The sequence below is a fragment of the Helicoverpa zea genome, chromosome 22, assembly GCF_022581195.2.
Source record: "Helicoverpa zea isolate HzStark_Cry1AcR chromosome 22, ilHelZeax1.1, whole genome shotgun sequence".
In the NCBI taxonomy this organism is placed as follows: domain Eukaryota; kingdom Metazoa; phylum Arthropoda; class Insecta; order Lepidoptera; family Noctuidae; genus Helicoverpa; species Helicoverpa zea.
Genome location: NC_061473.1, coordinates 9,735,193 through 9,750,674, shown reverse-complemented (window position 1 = coordinate 9,750,674; position 15,482 = coordinate 9,735,193). Strand labels below are relative to the sequence as shown.

General features: G+C 34.5%; 2 protein-coding genes across 3 annotated transcripts in view; one reads left to right on the top strand and one right to left on the bottom strand.

Annotated features, from left to right (window-relative positions):
- The window catches only part of LOC124641215 (rhophilin-2-B), a 135,294-nt gene that overhangs the window by 89,513 nt on the left and 30,299 nt on the right, over positions 1-15,482 (bottom strand). For both annotated transcript variants that reach the window (XM_047179235.1, XM_047179236.1), the window contains exon 2: positions 13,959-14,333. In XM_047179235.1, the coding sequence (XP_047035191.1) occupies positions 13,959-14,072 (114 nt within the window). In that variant the 5' untranslated portion in view covers positions 14,073-14,333. The remainder of the gene's footprint in view (positions 1-13,958; positions 14,334-15,482) is intronic.
- Positions 1,894-5,621, top strand: LOC124641217. Its single transcript, XM_047179239.1, has 3 exons — positions 1,894-2,806; positions 3,005-3,223; positions 3,634-5,621. The coding sequence occupies exons 1-3, from the start codon at positions 2,651-2,653 to the stop codon at positions 5,602-5,604; spliced, it is 2,346 nt and encodes a 781-aa protein (XP_047035195.1). The 5' UTR covers positions 1,894-2,650; the 3' UTR covers positions 5,605-5,621.

Sequence of the window (15,482 nt, the reverse complement as noted above, 5' to 3'; positions counted from 1 at the left end):
TGTCATGGTATGGGCATGTAATGAGGAGGGATGATATGCATGCAAACGATGGATGGAGAGGAAGAGGAAGACCTAAGAAATGACGTACGTTTTTCTTAAAAGTGTTTTTGTTGTTTGGAAAAATGGTCGTTTATTTCATCGGTGAACTTGGGCTTAGTAAATAATAAAATGGCTGTATTTCCGTCTATAGGACATAACAATTGATTCAGCTAGTAAGTCAGTTTTCTTTATTTCTAAAAATGGCCATGAAAACCGATTTCCTTTACCAGGGTTGAATGAACTAGAACACTACTGAATGAAACAACTAATGTTGTCATTCACTCAACTTATCAGATCTGGGTAAACCGGTCACTTATATTTTTAACTTTATGCTATAAGACTTAGGGTTGAAATTTAAATAATGGTGATGGTATTTAGATTCTCAAATCTAGGTAACCCGGTCACTGTTATTTTAAACTTTATGCCCTAAGAGATAGGGTTGAAATTTAAATAGGCTTCATATTTAGATTCGGTGTGAACATTGCAAGGGTATCGGCATTGTTTTACAATTATTATCTAAACTAAAGTGGAATGTGCAATATAGAGATTTGTTTAATAAAATAACTATTTAGGTAACTTAATGAAATTATATCATGAATTAAACTAAATAATATTAAACCTAAAGGCATAAAAATAAACATATACTTATGAGTATATTAGTGTTACACGCATTAACGGCTGAACAGATTTAGACGAAATTTGGCAGTGATAGCTGATGAAATACTTTTTAGAATAACACATTTTAGCCACTAGTGTAAGCTAGTATTTGCCAATTTTAATTATAAATATAACAATTACTTACATAAGCTTTCATATTTGTAGATTTCTGGTTTCTTTTTTGACCAAAAGTTCGGTCTACAATTTTTAAGATTTTTAAACAGAATCCATGTACCATTAAATGAAACACGTTTAATATCTAAAAAACTTAAATTAAACTGTGTCTAGTTTTTCTGGTAGTTTTTGCTTTGTTTTGGTTCAGTAGTTTCGGAGAAATGTTTCGCAATGTAGGTCGATATGAAAGTGTTACAGTTTTTTTTTATGTTTTATTTTTGAAGAGCTCGTAAGCGAGTTTTTGTTGAACAATCAAGTTTACTCAATTCTGTCTGTTAGTTTTTAACGGTTTTCCTTCATTAAGAGGACGAATTGGAAACTTTGGCGCCAAGGATCTAAATTTTTCTCAGTAAATACAAAACGGATCAAAATACAACTTGGTTACCTGAAAGTTCATGATATAAACCTTATTTTGTTAGACTGCAAAACATGATTAGGTAACTTTTATAACAGAGAAAAATATATCAAACATACCTCTTTTTAAAAAGAGATTCACATATTATGGGCAAACGGGACCGATTTAAGCCTCTTAACTTTTTTAGTAGTTGAGTATATACATACTCTTTAAAATTGTGGAAGGAATTTTTATCAAATTATCATTTCTAAATAATAAAATTACAAAACCATTTTGTCGCTTACGACTTTTAGTTATAAGCTAGCGCGCGTATTGTTATCCTCGTCCCCACTTCTCCTCCGTGCTCGCCCCGCTCAGACGCTTTTTAACCCCCGACGCAAAAACGACGGGGTGTTATAAGTTTGACGTGTCTGTGTGTGTGTGTGTGTGTGTGTGTGTGTGTATGTGGCATCGTAGCTCCCAAACGGATGATCCGATTGTAATGCGGTTTTTTTTGTTTAAAAGGAGTGTCATTCGGGAGTGTTCTTAGCTATGTTTGGTGGAAATCGGTTCAGGTCTTCAAGGTCATCAGCTCGTTTGTTAGGTGTTAGAGGAATGTTACACGCTCAGTTTACTTGCAAGCATGTGTGGGATCTGAAAGGAGATTGCCACGGGGCAGGTCCCTTTTGTGGTATCGTGTGCCTGAATGGAATAATAACCTAAAAATATTGTTTATTTTTTTGTTTCCAAATTATTTTTTATACAATTTCTTTCACCCTGGGAATAAAGTTAAAATTAATTAATAGTTAAACATTACGTCGACATCCGTTTGATTGGTAAACAAAAAAAAGTTGCCAGATATCAAATAACTATTGAAAATTACGTATTTTAATCAATAGAGTAATCGATATCAAAACAAAACAGTTATTAAAAATAAAAAAATACAATTATTTTTAATTATTATTCTAACTATATTCATGATAAGTCTATATTGTTGAACAGATAAGATAAGATAGATAAGATAAGAGCGATTTTAAATTAAAATAAAAGCCTTACGTAATTTAAAAACTTAAATCGATTTATTAATGATTAAATATAATTGCTCTGGCAACATTTACTTGCGCATGTCACATCACTTTGACGTTCGTTCGTTGTGTGTTCGTGATTGCTTTGTATAATACGTTGAGTTTTGAATTCCGTATTTACTTAGTTATTATTTACGATACGTGCCTTTCTGCTACCACCGAGTTGAGCTAATAAGTTCCTCGCGTACTTACTTTATGTTTTGTGAGATAATTGACTCCTCTTTGTGAGATATTGACTCTAAGTGCTTGACTCTTGTTTGTGCTGTTCTTTGTGAGATAAAGTGCTATTCTTGGAGAACAATTTGACTCTTAGTGAAATCCTTGTGTGATATTGAACTCCCGAACTGTTTTTGTCAGAACTATGTCTACCCCAGCCAGAAGTCGGGCACACCGCCTGTCTTACCGACGCTGTATTAACTGTTCCCTTTTACTAGCGTCTAATTTACGCCGGTATACAGTTGAGGAGTTGAACGAGCAAATGACAGTTCTTCTACGAACTTGGACAACGCCTACACCTGTAAGTTATCGTGTGCATAAACAATAATAATTATTGTGGACAATATAAATATAGTGGTTAAATGCATTATGCAAACTCAAAATAACATTTGATTAGAGTAAACTTAGCACTGTAAACTTAGTTCTTTATGAGAGTTTATGTATTTACAAGTTTAAGCAGTTATAAATATAGAATAGTATAGAATATAATCTTTTCCAGGTAACGTCAGATGATATCCTATGTATTGAATGTTATTTGCTGTTGCAAGAAAGGATATTGTCAAATATAACTGGATCCCACGAGGATATATCACCTGCATATGGTCACTTAAATGTTTGTTATGGATGTGGTATCTCTGTTGCAAGTCGGAGAACCCACAGAGTTGAGTTAGACTGTCCACAACGTAGCATGATTTTAAGATGGACTTTAGCACATCTGGTGAGTATTATTTAATAACATTCTGTATCATCACGCCTATAATCCCCAATCACAAGCGTGACGACGATTAGGCAGAGGTGTACCTAACAGTACACAATACATTTTGTCAGTTATGTTCTAAGTAATAACGGTGAGACCATGCAATCAACCAGGCACAAACCCAGTATTCCAGGCTCTTCTGGTTACTACTCATGAAATCTTAATGGAAATACCCAGAAACCCAATCCTGGAACTGAACCTGAGATCTCATACCCTGCAATTGTGTTTAACATTTTCTAAATAATGTTTCAGAAAAAATGCTGCATAGTTTATTTCTAATTGATGCTATTTTTATTCATATGCTTGCACAATAACAATATAGGGTTTGGTACCTATTCTGATATTCACTAATACCAACTATTTCATTTTAGGTTCCACATTTACAAAAAGTGTGCATTCCTTGCTGGTTAGCAGCAACTCGGGAGACGAGACGTTTGGAGGTTCAAGATTCAAACAGACCTGCAAGGGTCATGGATGCAGCTCTATCTTCATTAGAAGACCCCGAGATACCTGAACCACCTCCAATGCCAGCTCCAACATCTCAACCACAACAAGCATTACGAGTTCAATCTAAGATTAACTCACAAAAGTATAAACGAGTTGCTGCAGCTTCTCGTCACTGTATGTTTGTAGGCTGTGATAATGATGAACGTCTTTTAGTACCTATGACTATAAAGGAACTGTTGTTATTGCAGTACAATATATATATACCTTTAAATGCTAGAATCTGTCATCACCATTTATATAGCAATCAGTGGGATGAACTGACTACCAACCTAAATGACTTTACTAGCTTTCAAGTTGATGATATATTTTCCATACTGGAAAGAGCTTCTCAAAGAAGTTTAGATTTTAATAATATTGCAGCAATGGATGCACATTTACGCCATTATTGGCTGGGACTTACAGAGATGCAGTTTAATGAAATATTAAATAGCCTTCCTACTTTACATAATAAGGTTAGAAATCCTAGCCTTGCATTAAGCACATTTCTTGTTAAACTTAGGACAGGGGACAGCAACCAAAGACTGGCAACTCTTTTTCAATTGCCACGATCTACATTAGAAAAAAAAATGAACATTGTTAGGGAATGTTTAAAAGAACATTTTGTACCAATGCATTTGGGAGTTAATCACACTAATATACAAAATGTGGCCTCACGTAACAGGACTATTCCTGAAGGTCTATTCGGAGACAGTAGCATGGCTCCAGATTCTAAACCTGCTATTGTCATATGTGATGGTACATATGTTTATGTACAGAGTAGTAGTAACTACAAATATCAGAAACAGACATATAGTCTACACAAATATAATAATTTGGTTAAACCCTTTTTAATCACATGTTGTGATGGATATATTTTAGAGTGCATTGGACCATATGAAGCAACAAAAAATGACTCGACAATCATGAGTGATCTATTTCGTAATGAAAGTGGTCCAATGCGCTCATTTTTTAGACAGGGGGATGTCTTTATATTGGATAGGGGATTTAGAGACGTGATCCCTGAACTCCAAAGCTATAATTATAAAACATACATGCCTGAGTCATTATTGGAAGGTGAATTTCAATTGACCACTGACCAAGCAAACAAGTCTAGGTGTGTGACTATGTGTAGATGGGTAGTTGAAATTGTAAATGGTCGCATCAAAAGAGACTACAAACTGTTTCGACAAGAATATTTTAACAGAGCATCAACACACCTTATGGATGATTTTAAAATTGTTTGTGCCCTTTTGAATAAATTCCACCCAACAATTGAAGATAGACCTGACGCTGCAGAGTATGTGCAAATTGCTCAGGCGAGATTAAACAGTAGTAATTATTTGGGGGAATTTATTCGAAGGGATAACATCAATAGGAGACGTACGGTTTTCCAAAACATAGACAGCAATGCTCCCCATTTAGATCATTTTCCAAGATTAACTTTAGATGATTTAAGAAGATTTGCATTGGGATCTTACCAATTAAAACAGGCTAGATCCTATTATGGGGAGCACATAAGAAGTAATGGTACTTATAATGTTGAAGTAAGCAATGATGTCTTGGAAGAGGATTTGCCCTTAATATTGGGTCAAAATAATTATTTAATTAGGACTAGAATTAAGTCCCGCCATGTGAGCCATAAAACATATTACTCTTATTTGTTGATAAGTAGAGATGAAGATCGGGCAAATTCTTTAGAAAGTATCATTGCTTACTATTGTAACTGTCTAGTGGGTAACCGTACGGTAGGGTGTTGTGCTCATACTATGACAGTATTGTGGTATTTAAGCTGGGGCCGCTTCAACAATGTGAGTGCTCCAGCTCAATCTTTGGACGAAATATTTTATGAAGAATAAATAGTTTATTCATGTTTTGTTTTTTTTTTATTTCCCTTGCTATTACTAAAATAATAATAACTATCAATAACGGTAATTATGAGTCTATACTAATATTATAAAGAGGAAAGATTTGATTAGGTAGGCTATAATTTATCCGGGTATGGAAAGGTGTTCCCGGGGACGCGGGTGTAACCGCGGGAAACACATAATAACAATTCCATTACTTTATGCATAAATAGAGACATAATTCCATGGTACTGCTATTTACAGTACATATTTCTATGCTCATAGTGATCTATAGTCCATGTCAATTTCTAATTATAACCTATATTCTTAAAACAGAAAAATAATGATATCTCTTGAACCAGGGTGAATAAATGAAAAAAGGTTTCTGATTATGAAAATGCAATGTTTTTCCTATTAGTTAAAATAAAAATCTTCAGGGCACAAACATTTTTCACTGGGACCCAACTTCCCTTACAAAACGGGCAATCTCCTTTGAAACACTAATGTCTTCTGGAACCACTGAGCTGGTCTGCTGTTAGGGCACGAAGGTAGGAGACGTAACCCTGAACTGCCTTTTAGTAAACCCATCGAGTTTGGGCTCGTTGAATTTGTCTTGACTAGTTCTCTTCAATTGACGAGAACCTGATACTGGAAATGGGATGTGGCGGATGAAACCCTGGAATGCCGGAATGAAACGGATAAATCGATTTATATCTTCGCTGAAAATCTAGAATGACCAAAGGTTTATGTTTCTTCAATCTGTGCAATTCTCCCAGAGCCAGTAAGTTATGAGGATTGTTAAACAGCATCCTTTGGCCGAGATCGCATAGAGCGACCCCATCTTAAAATAAAAGAAATTAACTGAAAGAAGGAAAAATTAAGGAGCTCCTTCAAAAAGCATGAAATAAAATTAAATTATAAATTTAAAAAAACCCCCGACCCAAAAAAAGTACGCAATTAGTATGACAAAAGGTTAAAAACGCTAAACCCTATAAAAAGCAAAAAATAACTTTTAACACTACGTAAGTACCAACTAAAGCATGTCAGACTAAACTAAATTTTGACGTGTCGGGGGACCGCTTTTTACCTTCAAAAATACTTACATAAATCAAATGATACCTACCTAATTACAACATTCGTATAAAACAAAATTATATACACAGTTATAAGTAGTATATACTTAATTACTTCTAACGTTAGGCTAATAAATTAGAGCGGTCCCCCGACACGTCAAAATTTAGTTTAGTCTGACATGCTTTAGTTGGTACTTACGTAGTGTTAAAAGTTATTTTTTGCTTTTTATAGGGTTTAGCGTTTTTAACCTTTTGTCATACTAATTGCGTACTTTTTTTGGGTCGGGGGTTTTTTTAAATTTATAATTTAATTTTTTGGCGCCTTAGATGCGCGTGCCGGTTATGGAATTATTGTTGACCAATTCGTCGCCTTAATAAAAATACTTTGCTAAATAAAAGAAAGTATAAAACTGACTTGTGATATAAAAGTTCGATTGTTACTAAGTCTCATCTAAAACAATGTTGATCTTGTTAAATAATTGGTGTTAACATACCTACAGAATCTCATCTTTTCTTTTTGTCTCTCTGTTCGAATATTTGTTATTACGAAAGTTCTCTTTTCTTTACAAAATACCGTCTTCTAGATATAGCATATACTACCACAGTTTACCTTAATAGTTGATACTACGAGCTTCGCCTATATTACTCAAAAACACCAAATAAACACTTCTCTTAAGACATAAAAAACTCGTTTCCTTAATTTTCCTCTATTCGCTCGTTTTCATGATTTCTTAAAACTCCTACCATGTTTACTAATAAGGTCCAAATATTTGACCATAAACAGTCAAACAAGCCAGTGAAAGTGCCCACAAACTGTGTTTGTAGCAAATAATACGATATTTAGTGAACCCCTTTGTTTGTGACGACGCCATGGGAAAATATATCGCTTTCTACTAGCACGTCTATGTATAGGCAATTGTGAATTTATTAGCTGGTTCTACTATGTGGGTTCTTGAGGATTTTTTATGTAGAAGTACTTAGTCATCATTCTCCGAGCCTTTTTCCCAACTACGTTGGGGTCGGCTTCCAGTCTATCCGGATGCAGCTGAGTACCACTGCTTTATAAAATTAAATTATAAATTTAAAAAAACCCCCGACCCAAAAAAAGTACGCAATTATTATGACAAAAGGTTAAAAACGCTAAACCCTATAAAAAGCAAAAAATAACTTTTAACACTTCGTAAGTACCAACTAAAGCATGTCTGACTAAACTAAATTTTGTCGTGTCGGGGGACCGCTCTAATTGTCTAATTAAGATTCGTGTTTTTTTATATACGAATGTTGTAATTAGGTAGGTACCTATCATTTGATTTATGTAAGTATTTTTGAAGGTAAAAAGCGGTCCCCTAAGTCCCCTAAGGCCTAAATGAAATAAATGACTTTGACTCTGCATTAGCTTTCAAAGAAGAAAAACTGAAAGGATTATTATCTTAGTCCTTCCTCGTATATATTTAGTAACAAATGTGTCTTGTTTCATACAAGTATGTCTTGAAGCATGCCGCGGTCACTCGCGACCAATAAACTTTAGAGTAAACTCAAACTTATGGCTAACTTACTCCGACAGGTACCAGTCTGGACAAATATGTCCGGTGGGGCGAGGTCCCACAGCTAGCTAAGCGAGAATGAATTAATATGCACTTTATTTTTATTATGTACTCAGTTGCGCCGCTTCATACTCCGCACACCTGGTTTTAAAGTAGCCTATTGCTTTCTTCCATAGTTAATGGGCATCTATACTGAAAAAAATAATAAGCCCTATAGTTTCTGAGATTACTTAGCGCATTACAGCAAAGTAACAAACTCTTCAGTGCTATAATGTTTCACACAGATTATCATGATAATAGTGTATTTATTTATTTATTTAAATACTTCTTGCACATACTTACAGTACAATGGCGGACATTAGGCGTATTCCATGATATTTCTCTAACTTCTCTCCGTGTAATCGAAATAACACTTGGTAACAGCTGATTACTTTCTTGACCTTCATTGATAATAATTAGCGCGTGTTATTTATTTTTCAAAGATAAGATTTTAGATAAAAATCTTTTACCCGTCGTCATTATGAGAATGTACCTCTAGTATCGAGATCGGATGTTTTCCGATTAACAAACGTAAAAATAACCATTACGGACTGTTTTCCAAGGTTTCGCTTACACCATCAAGGATCCACCTATTTTATGCACCGGGATAAAACTGTCCAATATTTATTCTAGCACACATTATCTCCATCAGAATCGGATCAATGCCGTCGTGTCAGTTAAAGATATCAGAGTAACTTTTACATTTTAAATACTTACCTACTTGTAGTAAGGGATATTTTTATTCATTATCTTCCGAGCGTTTTCTCGACTATGTTGGGGTTGGCCTCCAGTCTAACCGGATGTAGCTGAGTACCAGTGCTTTAAGGGATATTTTTATTCATTATCAAATAACCATATCTAAGTTTTGTATCCAAAACCAAACTAAGTTATTCTATCCCTAGTCAAACACAATCTATCACTCATATAAAACCTCTTGCTATCTCCGCAGATGAAGTTTATCTGTCGTTCTGACCTCTGCTCACGCAAGTTGGGTAACAAACACGTCGGCAGGGCGCGCCGCTTTCCTGCCTACTTGTGAAATTCTCACAGATGCCTCACAGCATGTGTATTTGTGTAATCCTAAGTTAATATTATAATGCCATGTCATGTCTGTATTGTTTGGTTATTGTTTCTTACGAAATATTTGTATGATTTGTGGTGTGTTTGTTAGCAATGGTCTTCAAGGGGGAATGTGGTGGCTTACGGGTTACAGTATGGGTATCAATTACATCTATGTTATGTTAAATGTAAAGAGTTTGTTTGCTTGATCAAGCTAATCTTAAGAATATTATGACAAAATAGTTTAGTCTTAGTCATAGATAGAGAGGAAGTGTAGGTAAGTATTAGAAAATGTACATTTGATTCTGGTACGCAAAGTTATTCTCTATGTATGCCGACGAAACAGTGAATAAATAGGTAGAAATAACCAATTTCAGATTATAATTTCTGTTCAGTTTTAACATGTTAGAAAAATAACAGAATTACGCTCCACCATTCCTAAAGAAAAACCTACAAACATCCAAATGTCAACCTCTGCCTTTTCGGAAAGTCGTTTAAAAATTGCTACAGACAAGAACATGTCGTGAAAACATAACCAGTATGTAATAAAGCATTGAGTCTATTTGTCGATACGATGCACTTTTACTTGCATGCCTGCATACGGGGGAATGCATGCGAGATGCACGGGATTTCCTTATGGAGTGCAGCGGGGAAATTGTGGCCAATGCAGATTTTACTTTTTAATATTGGCTGGTTTGTTGGATAATGATAGGTAATTAATAGGTACAAGGTTCTTATTACGAAGTTTTTGTGTTTGTTAGGTTAAAATGATACGATTAGGTATAATATACCTTAGTTTAAGAATATGCATGTTGATAAATATTCTTCATATCTGTTATAGACAACTGATTTGTTCATCAAACAATGGGTATTTCTCAAAGACTTCTCATTTGTGTAGGATGCCTACTAAAAATGTTTACTATAGATTTCCGATTGTCATTTCAGTGGTTTAGACGTGAATGCGTAACAGGCAGACATACAGAGTTACAGCATTTAATAGTAATTAGTAGGGACTAGTAGGGATGATTATCATTTTATGAAGCAGATACAAAAATAAACTATCCCCGAATTTAAGATAAGTACTTACATTTTGTCAATCTGCTAATTGCAATAATATCGAGATCCTCCTTTTTGTAGTAGGTAAAGAAAGTCTTTTTCTAATATTTTCTACTGACAAAACCAGCATCAACTTCATTGACAGCCTATTGCCATAAACGTCTGGTTACTTACTAGTGGTAATACATGGAAGGTTATTGATCTAAGTCATTTATCAGTTTAAAAGGTTTATTTACCTCACTTTTACTTTACCGTGTAATGTTATTTTATTGAGCTTATGTTTAAGACTTAGTTATTATGTTTGTATTTGAGACTTTGAGTGCTTGTTAATCAATCATTTCAGATAAATAACTTATGTGCGTTTCGTTTTTTACACTTTCAATTTTCAGTGGCTTAGCAGATTTCAATGGCTTAGCAGATTTACATTGTAATACATCACTGGCATTATTAAGAATTTGGGTTCGATTCCCGCGTTGGGAGAAATAATTTTTATGATATCTTTTTATCAGAAAGTTTTTATTGACCTTGGAGTGAGAATTTAGGCACAAATTCATACTATGTTCTTATTCAGCTGAATAACTTAGTATCATTATGTTATACTATTAGCTGAAGAGTAACAATTACCTCCATTAAAAATGAAAAATAATTCACTCGCATTGAATACCTATCCATATCATTACATCTCTGCCCACCCCCTCCTCAACACACCTTGAAGCTTACTCCACTGCTGAGTCGAGCGAATGATTCAGTGGTAAGTACATCGCTGTTCTACATTATGTACGCCATACTTATTGTCAAGAGGCAAAAACTATAGCAAGTGGGGCGACGACCTGCACTCAACTGAAGATATTGTAGTACTTACTGTGTATTAATATTTTACTTGTAATTGGTACTAATGTGTTAAGAAGTCGGAGTATATTAATGCTTCAAAACTTGTGTTCTAAACCATTAATAGGTAGGTACTTGCTAGCTTTTAGGCACGGCAGTCGGCACGTCGATGTCGCTTTTGCAACTAATTTTGATGGTTAATATAGCTGGCAAAAGTATTGACCGCAGGAAAAAGTCGTGAAACATAAGGAAACGGACAAGAATCTCGAAATTACATTAAAGCTAGTTAAACTATTTTGTCTTGATGAAGATTTATTCGTAGGCCGCGATTTTCAGTATATATTTCTCGAGAACTATATATTTCAGCTAGAAAGTAAATACCCATTCAATGTTATCCTTTAACAATATCTATGAATAATTTCACTAAAGCAAAGCAGTGAGGAAGATTTATTTACGAGTGGGTAGGTTTTAATTCAGGAATATGCAACATTGCAGTTGTAAGTGAATCTAAATAAGAACCTACCGCTCATTGAAAACCCTCATTTTCTCTAAATATACCACTTAACCTTCTGTGACAACTATAAATAGCCTAATTGAAGTAAATGATTCGACTTTGAATAGCAATCATATAAACATAGTGCACACATGTAAAGAATGTGGAAGTACCCACACATGCATATATTACGTCAATGAATTTCTTTGTACCCACAGGGTAACCTTTAAAGAACTTCTATTCAGTAAGTAGGTAACTAAGCTTGCGGTAATCGCACAAACTTTTGCAAGGAAGTATTGGATTATCCAATTTGTCGGTAACTTGTAATCCGATAAGCAACCAATCTAATTACCTATAAAACTGAAAGGTTTGTTTACTTGAACGCGCTCATCCTAGGAACTAATGGCCCGACATGTAGGTAAATATACTATCAATCGCGGAAGGCTACAGACTAGGCTACTTGACATCTAAGTGAGCGAAGTTGGTACGTTCCACGGGACGCGGGTGAAACCCCGGGGAGCAGCTGGCAAAAATATACCTAGGTACTTACATTTATATAACAGTTAAGTTATATTTAAAAAAAATTTGTCATAAATGGTCAAGATAGTCAAAACTTATTGAAAATACAGAACACGGTGATTATGTGCTTGGATCACATAACCGAAGTCGGGACAAATTATGTCTTTCAATCACAATCGCAATCGCATTGTAAGATTTTACAAAATGGAACCTGTTTCATATGCGTATGCATGACTAACTTATCAAAACAAACTCATGCGACTTATTTTATGTAGAAGTGACTAACCTTTAGCCAGTGACTATGAGACAATGTTTTAATATCTCTGAAAGTAAATAGAAAACTTAATTAAACAACTATGTTATTCTTACTTGTTTCTAGGATTGAGAACATTATCATCCTAACGTTAAATACCATGTAAGTACCTACGTTTTATTAAAAAACCAGCCAAGTGCGAGTCGGACTCGCGAGAGCAAAAATGAGCAAAAAAATCACGTTTGTTGTATGGGAGCCCCACCCAAAATATTTATTTTATTCTAGTTTTCAATATTTGTTGTTATAGCGGCAACAGAAATACATAATCTGTGAAAATTTCAACTCTCTAACTATCACGGTTCATGAGATACAGCCTGGTGACAGACGGGCGGACGGACGGACGGACAGAGGAGTGAAAACAATAGGGTCCCGTTTTACCCTTTGGGTACGGAACCCTAAAAATTATATCTGAAAAGTAAATGAATTTGAGTAAGATGATGAACGCTTATTCCTTCTCAGTGTGGGAAGAAGCCTGTTCTCTGCAATGCAAGTAGGTACTCTATAGTCTGTTTTTTAATCTCGTAGACTAAATTGACACTTGCAAAATGTCAAACTTCCAAATAATTTTGCTAGCTCTGTGGTGCAGTGTTGTACTTACGATACCGGTACGTTGAATCGTAACTTTTTACAATAAGTCATCCTGAAATAATGGGCTTATCCTTGATGATTACGCATGGCTTTGCGTGGTCAGATATCCCTGGCAGTTTGTAGCACGTCGTACAGCCATGTGTACGTACGTGAATTTTAAATATAAAACTTTGAATGAATATTAAATTCGTCTATTATAGATAAAAAGTTACGATTCAACGAACCGGTATCGTAAGTACAACACTGCACCACAGAGCTAGCAAAATTATTAGAAAGTTTGACATTTTGCAAGTGTCAATTTAGTCTACGAGATTAAAAAACAGACTATAGTAAGTTATAATAATATAATTTAATTGGAACAAACAATTAATTTGAACAAACAATAGAGAGATGTTTAATAGATATTTCATGAATTTAGAATCATATATTGTTTTATTCATGAATACAATTACTGTAAACACGTGTTTCTCCGGATATTACTAATTGTAAAATATGTAGTAACGAAGTTTTTTCAATGAAATGTCCTAATGAATTCTTACTTTATTAATTCGGATACTTTTACACCGGCTATTAAGGGTTCACCCACCCATAAAATAACTAATAACAACGACCTTTTTATATCCACAAATATTTTGTAAGTAAAACTTATCTCTTTTTAATCGCCAAAACACACCTAAAACCATTTCGTCATAAAACAATAACAATTTTACTTAAAATATTACGGCATTATCTTGATAATGATAATCCTAGTTCCGTAAAAAAGTGTTTAACTACCATTTACCATACTTCTCAGTGTGAGAGGAGGCCTGTGCCCAGCAGTGGGACGATAAAAAGGCTATAACAGTATCACTTACCCGAACAAAAGGGTTCTTCTTTGGTAACTCATGGTCGATCTCGTCCCTGGATTCGTCATCCTCCGCGGAGTTAACCCTCACGCAGGTTTTATGGATAGTCTGGGGCTCATCCATACCCGCCACTCATCATACACAGGGTTACACTAACACTGCACTGTCACCCACAGGCCGCTAACACTTTTTATATTTCGAACTCCAAATTTAAATTTAAAATTGGAATTCCACTTTTGAATTTTGTCACCCACTGGCCAGTGAGCACTCTTTTTTTTCGTAATTTTATTACACTTTTATTTCGTAACACTTATTTTTTTGGACTTTTGTTTTAAAAACACTGTTTTATCCAGCAATTTTCACACGTGCGTTCTCGACGAGTACCTGTAACGATTGACATTCTAGATTAATTACAGCGCAGATAAATGAGTAATGTAAGTTAAACATTGATGTCATTTCGACCGAGTTTTAACTGGTAGATAGCGTTATCAGGTTGGTAATCGTTTTAGATACTACTTTGTTTGTATTTGTTTAACTGTTGGGTAATATTTTTTTATTATTATCTTTGGATTATTGAATGTTTAAGTTTACATGTTGATAAGTACCTACCGTAGTTCTTAAAGGGTTATTGAAGAGTGGTACGTATCAATAATATGAGTACCTATGTATATAAATATGTGTTTAAGCTAAGGCGACTGATAATCTATCCACTCCAAATTATATAGGACTGCACTTAGCTTATTCTAAGTAAATAGCACTTTCATAAATGCTTATAACAGTGATTAGTTGATAAGTAGTCGCAGCAGTGATTTTGTTCATACCTCGAGTTTGTTTGAATTGGGAGAACCATTGAATAATCGTTAACAGATCCTTGCTTATATGAAAGTAAAGACTGATTGTCTATTTGTTACACTTTCTTGTGAAATTTTTTTCAGATTGAAAGCAGGGTCATAGGTAGTGTAGACGAAGACAGGTTACTTTTATCCTGATGCAAAACAGTTCCCTCGGGTCGCGGAAGAAGTCTCAGGTAAAATCAAATAAAAATACACATCTCAGTAAAACAGCAATATATTTTTGACACACAATAGTGGGCTTACATTTTTCTCAAAGCAATAATAACATGTATGATGGCGTTGGCACTTGGAATAAGAAAACAATACGCCTTACATAACAAGAGACAGTTTGTGAATTGGGTCCCAGAGCACTTCGTATGTGGCCCTCAATTGCAGTCAAATGTTATAATCTCTTATGTTTGGTTATTATTCAACTTGTTGCCACATTTTTGGAACAATAAAACAAACCTATCTACAATAAAAATTAAAACTATTACTATATTTACAACCTTCAAATTATTACCTACAACTGAAGAAACTAGAATAAAAAAAGGAAAAAAAAATATTTATTTTGTTTTTTTTGTTTGGTTATTATTGTATTTTTAACTAACTTCTTCCAGCGGTTTTATACGCGTTTCGTGAGAATTACTTCACTTACGTATAGGAAGCTGCGTATGGCCTGATTCGATAAATGATTTTA

What these genes read in the sequence shown, in the direction of transcription:
- LOC124641217 (XM_047179239.1), top strand. Translation starts at nt 2,651, where the DNA reads ATGTCTACCCCAGCCAGAAGTCGGGCACACCGCCTGTCTTACCGACGC. An exon ending in CTTGGACAACGCCTACACCT is followed by an intron (nt 2,807 to 3,004) that starts GTAAGTTATCGT and finishes AATCTTTTCCAG; the next exon opens with GTAACGTCAGATGATATCCT. An exon ending in GATGGACTTTAGCACATCTG is followed by an intron (nt 3,224 to 3,633) that starts GTGAGTATTATT and finishes ATTTCATTTTAG; the next exon opens with GTTCCACATTTACAAAAAGT.